Here is an 8,738-nt window from a genome sequence, read left to right as displayed (position 1 = left end):
CTCACTTGTCATTGTGACAAGTAGGTTTAAAAGCACCTTGAAGCTTTGTTTGCATAGGATTTTTATTTTCAGGGTCGAACCCATATTATGTAAGGTTTTGGAAAACCAGACTTGAAATTGAAGAGTTCGAAATTATTTCAACCTATGGATGTTTGAGTTGTGATAATACTTGTGTGGCCCATTAAGCCAAGTTTGAATATTAAAGTATCGGAAAAATAAAGGAGAGAATGCAAATAAGGAAAGTAGCATATAAAATAGCCCCGGAGGGTAATAAGTTTTAATACAAACAAAAGTCCAGACATAAGTTAAGGATAAAATTACAGAATAGAAAAACTACTCCTCCATGCGGGAGCCTTCATTCTCTTGCTCCTTATCAGCGCCTTCAGCATCCTTCGCAGGAGAAGCGGGAGGAGAAGCAGTGTTAGGATCCAAGATGCGATCATCTGGCTGAGGGGAGTTGAAGAGGGCGTCTATGCTGTCCTCCGACTCAGCCTGCTCGGGACTTATAAAGTCCTTAGGGTCGACTAAGCCCGGGTGCTTCTCAGAAACCGCCTTTACGGCTGCATCCCATCCCTGAGTAAACTGTAGGGAATAAAGACCCTCATCATGAATCTCCATGAGATTCTTAAACTTGTCAGAATCCATGTAGTCATCAATGAGCTTATCCTTATCGCTCATAAGTTTCACCAGCTCGGAATGAGCCTTAGCCAGCTCCTCTTTCTTCGTGTCCAGCTTCTTCTCCAGGACCTTGGCTCTCTCTTCCCATTTCTTCATCTCCTTCTCAAACCCATCTGAGTTACCCTTCCAGGACCTAGCCTGGTGGAGGGCCGCCTGGAAGTAGGTATTACTCTGCAAAGAAATATGTATGAGTTAGCACAAGTTCGTTGAAATACGAGAAAGTTGGGATTCAAAGAAAAAGAGAAAAAAGAAAGTTACCGCAACTTGGGCTTGAGAACCCAGAAGCTCAATAATCTCGATATCACTCCCCGTAATAATGTCAGTAAAGTCATGGGGAGTGATGGAATGGTACGACCAATCCTTAGCATGTTTGGTGGATCCAACCACCGTATCGCTCCTCCTGAAGCCCCAGTTAGGCCTGAAGGAATGTGCCTTAAGTGGAGGATCCACATCGTCCCCCAACTCGACCACCGGGACGTGGGGCTTAAGAAAAGAAGGACCGTCAGGTTTGCTCCTGGGGTCCTTGTTTAGCTTGGCCCTCTTCTGGCGGCCTGACTCCCCTTCCTTGGGCCTGTTGACATTATTGATGGCCTCGCAAGCTGAAAAGGAAAGATAGAAAGAATATTAAATTGCAGGAGAGATAAAATGTTAAAATTAAAGGGAAGGAAAAATGGTTATCCAGTTATAAATTTACCCTTATCACTGGCCTGAGAGAGACCAACTTTCTTCAGAGAAAACTCATCTAAGAGGGTCCAGGTGTATGTTTTCCCATCATCTGAAATTAAGGCTTGGTAGGCCACCTCCTCCTCATCAGATAATCTGATGCTACCTGGACTCCCATCTGACACTTTGCAAAAGGGCCAACGAAAGAGTGTGGCCCAATCACCCCCAGCCCAGGTCAGCCTCACAAACTCGTCCCTCCATTTGGGGTTATTCTCAACTATGGAATTACTATCGAAGATATGAGGGATTTGGGGCCGTTGACGAATTAAAACCCAACCTGGTTGACTCATGGCGCTATTATAAAATTGGAAAACTTTCCTAAACACAGCTACGGAAAGAGGAAAATTGTTTCTAAGACAAAGGACCATAAAATAGATAATGTTCCTCCAAGCATTAAGAGGGAGTTGACAAGGGTTAATTTGTACATCTACAAGTAAGCGAGGAATAAATTCATGGAATGGGAACCTGAGACCCGCGGTCAGGGCTCCTCGATAGATAAACAAAGTATCCCCCTCCCAATTACAAGTCCTATCCCCAGGGGCGGCTGGAGTAATCCTAAGGTGGGGTGGAAGTCTGTACAGGGTGTTCATAGACTATATCCTACCATCTAACTCATGAAAGGTGTTACCATGATTATACGAATCTAACTCAGATAGAGAGGGATATTCATCACCTCTCGAGTTAATCATATCAAGTAGGGAAGTATATGGAGATTGAATTTGAATGTTTGTACCTCTCTTAGAGACATTCATCTTCTGCAAACGAGCCAAGTCACGATCCGCCATTGATATGCTTCGGTTGAAGGCTTGAAACCCAGAAAAACCTGAGAAAGGTGGAGCTGCGGTGGCTGAGGTCGCCGGAAATCGCCTTCTCAAAGGGAGAACTCTAGAGAGATTTGTGAGAGAAAATGAGAAATGTGAAGTGAAGTGAGGATTCTCACTTCACACTACACTTATATAGGCGAAAAGCTCGGAATACGAGGCGTTTCTAGGCCCATTTAGCCAGTCCCAACCTAAAAGCCCATCTACTAGAAATATCAGGAATAATCTAGAAGCTCCCATGGAAAATGAAGGGTCGAAAATCGACCAGAATTTTAAAATGGTTCGATCAGAGTCCTAATCGACACTTCAATCGATCAAGAGGGAAGAAACCTATTAAGTTCGATCAGAGTCCTGATCGACGCCAAACAGTATCCTGATCGATACCTCATTCGAACAGGAGGAAAGAAATCCCCTAAGTTCGATCAGAGTCCTGATCGACCCCAAAAAGGATCCTGATCGATATCTCATTCGAGCAAGAAGGAAGAAAACCACTAAGATCGATCAGAGTCCTGATCGACACGGAAGAGGATCCAGATCGATATTTCATTCGATGAGAACGGTAGAAAGCCACCTAAATCGATCAGAATCCTGATCGAAATCGATCAAGAATTCTGGTCGATTATGCCCATGTTTCAGTCGACTAGAGTGTCACTTTGAAGGCCAGTTCGATCAGAGTCCTGATCGAAATCGATCAGGAATCCTGGTCGATTCCGCATAGATCCTGATCGAAGATCCCATCGACTAGAATGTTACTTCCTGAGCTAGTTCGATCAGGATCCTGATCGAAATCGGTCAGGAATCCTGATTGATTTTTTATACATCCTGATCAATTTTTTATACATCCTGATCGATTTTAAGGCAGAAAATTAGGGAAAAATCCAGAAATTAAGGATAAATCCCAGAATATTAGGGAAAAATCCAGAAATTAAGGATAAATCCCAGAAAATTAGGGAAAATCCAGAAATTAAGGATAAAGCCCAGAAAATTAGGATAAATCCCAGAAAATTAGGGAAAAATCCAGAAATTAAGGATAAATCCCAGAAAATTAGGGAAAACCCCAGAAATTAAGGGAAAAATCCAGAAAATTAGGGATAAATCCCAGAAAATTAGGGAAAAATCCAGAAATAAAGGAAAAATCGTTGTAAATGTGTAGGTCGCTCCACACTTTACACAAAAACGAAACTCTGTAAGGGAATGAATAGACTTAACTTTTGCGAAACCTAATCAATGTTTCCCAAAAGTTGGGGGGCAAATGATAGGGATAAATAAATCCTGATTGTATAAATAAATATTGTAAGGTGTGGGCTGCTAGGCCCAATAAGAAGATGTATGACATTCAGACCAAGAAGGTCAACACATTGATTAGGCCTGATGGACCAGATCAGGCCTGATGGAACAAAGAAGGCCCAAAAATCCTGATTATTTATTAATTTCGTAATTAATAAATAAAGGAGGAAAACAGCTATTAAGATAAGTCCTAGTGGGGATATAAATCCTTGTAGATTGGCCTCAAGGGGACCTAAAAGGATAATGAATCAGTTTCCTACTATCTAGGACTCCAAAGTCCATTCTAATTATGAGACTTGCCCACCAAGTCTCCTATACTAAGTCCAATTCAAGGACTCTCAACATCTATATAAGGGGCCTCACCCCACAAATCAGAACTACGTTTTTTGGCTTGATTCTCTAATTCACAGAGATACATAGGCATCTCGTAAAGGCATAGTTGAGTTACGAAACACGAGAGCAGCCATTAAAGGCCTTAAACTCCCGAATCTTAGTAATAAATACATCAAATAATAACCTTAGTTTTTTATCCATAACAGATGATTTGGTATATAACTAATTTTAATAGATCACAAATATTTATATATAGCAGGTACTAATTTTTTGACTATCAAATAATAAGTACTAATGTTTATGTATTAAATAACTATAAAAAAATATTATATATCAACTACTTCTTAGATATGAACTAATGATATGTGTGATATTATTTTTGTAACTTTTATGCAAACTTAATGAAATGTAAATAAAATTATATATTTTTATTTATTTAATTAAATTACTTTCAATTAATTTTTCGATTAATCACCTAATATTTTATAAATATTTTTACAGAATAATGTCGTTTTCGGTTTCAAGGATGTTTTAAAGAAGTTTAATTGCAACTTGAAACCGCTTTATTCATTTGTTTTCTGGGTACGTAGTTGTTTAGAGCAACAATAACTTACTTGGTTACTCAAGATTACAGGAGTACTGGAGTAGCATACTTCCGACCGAGTTCCAAAATAAATTTGAAACAGCTGAAATGATGATGAGAAAAACCCTGGTTAAATCTCTAACATCCATCAACTCAGAACTTCTACTTCACCATACATACCATTACAAACCAACATCACAAAAGCCCACATCATCTTCATCTACAAAACCCAGGTGGCTATCATTCTCTAATGCACTCCCACCACCAGAATGGATACAACCCTTTACTGACCTCTCTGATCTCATCACACATCCCAATTATCTCCAACCCTCTCCTTGGGTTCACCAAATTATCCTTCTCTTAGACAATTCATCAAACATGGAGCATAGTCTTACTGATTTTTGTCGAAAATATTTGATTAAACTGTCTCCTAGCTTTGTGGCTTTCGTGTTATCTTCCGAAAAGCTCAAGGCACAATGTGATACTGCTTTTAGATTCTTTTGCTGGGCTGGTAAGCAAAAGGGGTTTTGTTATAATCTTGAATGTTATGTTTCTTTGATTGCTATTTTGTCGGGGTGTGGCGATTTGAGTAGGATTGGGATTGTGTTTAGTGAGTTGAAAGATAAAGGGTTTTTGGTTAATGTTTCGTCTGCGAATAGTTTGATTAAGAGTTTTGGGAATGTGGGTATGGTTGAGCAGTTGTTGTGGGTGTGGCGACAAATGAAGGAAAATGATATTGAACCCAGTTTGTATACCTATAATTTCTTGATGAATGGGTTGGTGAATTCACTTTTTATTGAGTCGGCTGAACAGGTGTTTGAGGTTATGGAAAATGGGAAAATTGGACCAGATGTTGTCACGTATAATACGTTGATTAAGGGGTATTGTAAGTCTGGGAAGACGTTAAAAGCAATGCAGAAGTTAAGAGATATGGAGGATAAGAATTTAGAGCCTGATAAAATTACTTACTTAACTTTGATGCAGGCTTGTTATTCGGAATGTGATTATGATTCTTGTTTGCGACTTTATATTGAAATGGAGGAGAGGCAATTGGATATCCCGACCCATGCTTTTAGTTTAGTTATTGGAGGGCTCTGTAAGGACGGGAAGACTATGGAAGCCCTTTCTATTTTTGAAAGTATGAATATGAAGGGTTACAAGGCTAATGTGGCAATATTCACGGCTTTGATTGATTCATATGCAAAGATTGGGAATATGGAAGATGCAACCAGGCTCTTTGAGAGGATGAAGCATGATGGGTTGGATCCAGACGAGGTCACATTTGGGGTTATCATCAATGGTTTGTGTAAAAGTGGTAGGTTAGAGGAGGCGATGGCATATTTCAGCTACTGCCGAGAAAATGATGTGGCAGTTAATGCCATGTACTATTCAAGTATCATAGATGGTCTTGGAAAGGCTGGGAGAGTTGATGAAGCTCAGAAATTATTTGAAGATATGGTTGATAAAAGATGTCCTCAGGATTCTTTTTGTTATAATGCACTTATTGATGCATTACTTAAGAGTGAGAAGGTGGATGAAGCACTAGCTCTCTTTCAGAGAATGGAAGACGAAGATTGTGATCAAACTGTGTATACATACACAATATTAATTGATGGATTGTTTAAAGCACATAGAAATGAAGAAGCATTGAAGTATTGGGATATGATGATCGACAAGGGTATTACTCCCACTTCTGCTTCTTTTAGAGTTCTTTCAACTGGCCTTTGTCTTTCGGGCAAGGTAGTCCGAGCTTGTAAGATTTTAGATGAGCTAGCACCCATGGGTATTATTCCAGAGACAGCATTTGAAGATATGATCAATGTTCTGTGCAAAGCAGGTCGTATTGAGCAGGCTTGCAAGCTGGCTGATGGGATTATTGACAGGGGCCGTGAAATACCGGGCAAAGTTCGGACTATTATGATAAATGCCTTGAGAAAAGCAGGAAACGCAAACTTGGCCATGAAGTTGATGCATAGTAAGATTGGGATTGGATATGATAGAATGGGTAGCATAAAAAAACGGGTGAAGTTTCGGGTACTCCTCGATAGTTAATATTTTTTTTGGAGCTTGGAAATATGCAATTAAAATTTGTGATCGGAAATATATCAGTTGAAGCTCGCTTGTCATTTTAAGGATGTATTTGATTACACGGTGACTTGATCAGTTAACCTTTTGGTATTACATTTTAACATGGACAAGTATGTGACCTGTTTATTGTTTTGAAAAAATTATATATGCCCTTTGAGGTCTCGCTGAAATGGCTTCGTACCAAAATTAGCTATGTCAGGCTTCTATTGGGAAAAAGAAATAAGTTATACGCTTTCTTAAGGAATGAGGTTCTATATGCAGTTGGAGGATCTGTAAATGAAGTATTTAACATGCATACCTTTCTGCTTGCCTTGTATGTCAACCGGCTATGCAGGAAAAAAATATTTCAGATTTTAAAGTTCTTGCCTGGTGACTATGTTTATTTACATCTGTTCATAAGAGTATGTACCATCAATGACAGCATCGATCGGCTTATTCTAGCAATTTCTTGGTCATTATCTCTGCTTTAGAATTGCTGTAATGCTGGTGTTATCAAGACTGCAGGCAGTATGCTGACTTGCACAACAGCACAAGCAAGGGTGAGGGTAGGAAACAAATTACTTACGAGTTTTGACGAAATTTGGTCAACTATGCATGAGACTGCTGTTGAACACTTGGTGAGATCTTAAAGGAATGTTCATTTTGACCTTTTCTATGGTATCTTGGTAATAATCAGGCTCAAGTGTATTAAAGAATGATCAAGACAGCCCTAAGGTTAGAATGTGCTCTGTTGTAATTCAATAAGCTTGCAATGCAATGTATTTTGTAGAACCATATTGATATCTTCTCTCTGTATGCTTTGCAGATTGTACATAAGGCCCTCTGAATGGCATGCTAGGGCTCATTCATAGGAAAGGCATCACCAAGATTATTAGAGATGTCCATTGTGGTTAGAGGTAATTTATGGGCATGGATGTATAGTCAAATAACCATTATATAGTTGTAGACTTGTAGTTATTCCTATATAACATTGGGGACGGTGAAAATTCCGTAAAATCGGGACAGGGAAATGACATTATGATTTTGTGCAAGCAGCTTCTTCTGTATGTTAGAAGACAGCATCAGTAGGTTAAACTTAAAATGTTTAAGTTTTCTGAATGGCTGTCTATAGTGGATAATTTGAGAGGCTAGACTGGGAATTAGGGAGAGAGATTGTCACTTCACATAGGAAGCTACAAATAAATAAATAAAATAAAATCAAATAAAAATTGTACTTGTGAAAATAACTACCGGAAGAAGGAATAAGCTACTTTATTTGCCAGCATATGTTTCCTTTTGCACAAGGGAGTGCCTTCGTTTAGTTCATCATTATCATCATCATTAAGCTGTACAATTAAGATTTGTACGTACATGAATACTTCTTGTACTTCTCAGATATAAACTCACTCTTTTTTGTATGTCGATTTCTTGGAGGTTTTTATTGTCTTCTTTTCCGGAATCAAGCTTCTACACAATCAAACTAATCAAAATCGCTTGTTAAGGATGATTTACAAAACCATTCTCGCATTAGAATATTATAATAAAAATCTTTCTGGTGGAGATCAAAACAATTTATACCAACAAATTACAGTACTGTATGTTGCTTAAGTTATTTTGGAATGGAGCATAATGAGATAACTCAAGCGATTAAGGGCTTATCTCTTGTCGTCCCAGCATCTGGGTTCGATTCTCGCTCACCCCCGAGATTTGTTAGAATAGATACTCAATTGTAAGGCGTACAAACCAAATTAGTCTTGAAAAAAAAGTTATTCTGGAATGTCCTATTTTCACTTTGTATACTAGTAGTATCATGTGACACATAACACATACTCCAAAAATAGGTCTCCAAGGAATTAGCCGATTATTAAATTATGTACTGCTAAGTAGAGAGTACAAACCTTCATCAAATATTATTCAGAACAGAGATAGAAATGTCAACCCGTTTCCTAGCTCCTAGTAATAAACTCCATTTAGTCTCATTATATTGAATTTACCCCCATGCAACTGACCATCTTAAGTCTTAACCCTTCCCCTTAAGTACATAAACAAGGCAAACATAGATAATATCTCCTCAAACAAAAAAAATGCTTTCACTACACTATTCTCTTTCATCTTCCCTATCGATACTTCCAAAACAATCTTACTTTCATCCCCTTAATTTCTCCGTTTTCCTTCTTCTATATCTGCCCTCCATATAACACCATGTGATTTCACTATCCTTTGTATCAGTGTTCTTAAAAGTTAAC

General features: G+C 38.5%; 1 protein-coding gene across 1 annotated transcript; it reads left to right on the top strand.

The window, feature by feature from the left end:
* Window positions 1-4,428: 4,428 nt before the first annotated feature.
* On the top strand, window positions 4,429-7,544 carry LOC141698432 (uncharacterized). Its single transcript, XM_074503123.1, has 2 exons — window positions 4,429-7,227; window positions 7,319-7,544. Exon 1 carries the CDS (start codon window positions 4,534-4,536, stop codon window positions 6,475-6,477), a length of 1,944 nt encoding a protein of 647 aa, XP_074359224.1. The 5' UTR covers window positions 4,429-4,533; the 3' UTR covers window positions 6,478-7,227; window positions 7,319-7,544.
* The last annotated feature ends 1,194 nt before the right edge of the window (window positions 7,545-8,738 follow it).

The sequence above is a fragment of the Apium graveolens genome, chromosome 11, assembly GCF_009905375.1.
Source record: "Apium graveolens cultivar Ventura chromosome 11, ASM990537v1, whole genome shotgun sequence".
Lineage (NCBI taxonomy): Eukaryota > Viridiplantae > Streptophyta > Magnoliopsida > Apiales > Apiaceae > Apium > Apium graveolens.
The sequence above is the reverse complement of the archived record's forward strand: the minus strand, read 5'-3'. Positions and strand labels throughout refer to the sequence as shown.

Bases quoted from the DNA above. Each gene is read 5' to 3' on its own strand.
- LOC141698432 (XM_074503123.1), top strand. From the start codon at position 4,534: ATGATGATGAGAAAAACCCTGGTTAAATCTCTAACATCCATCAACTCA.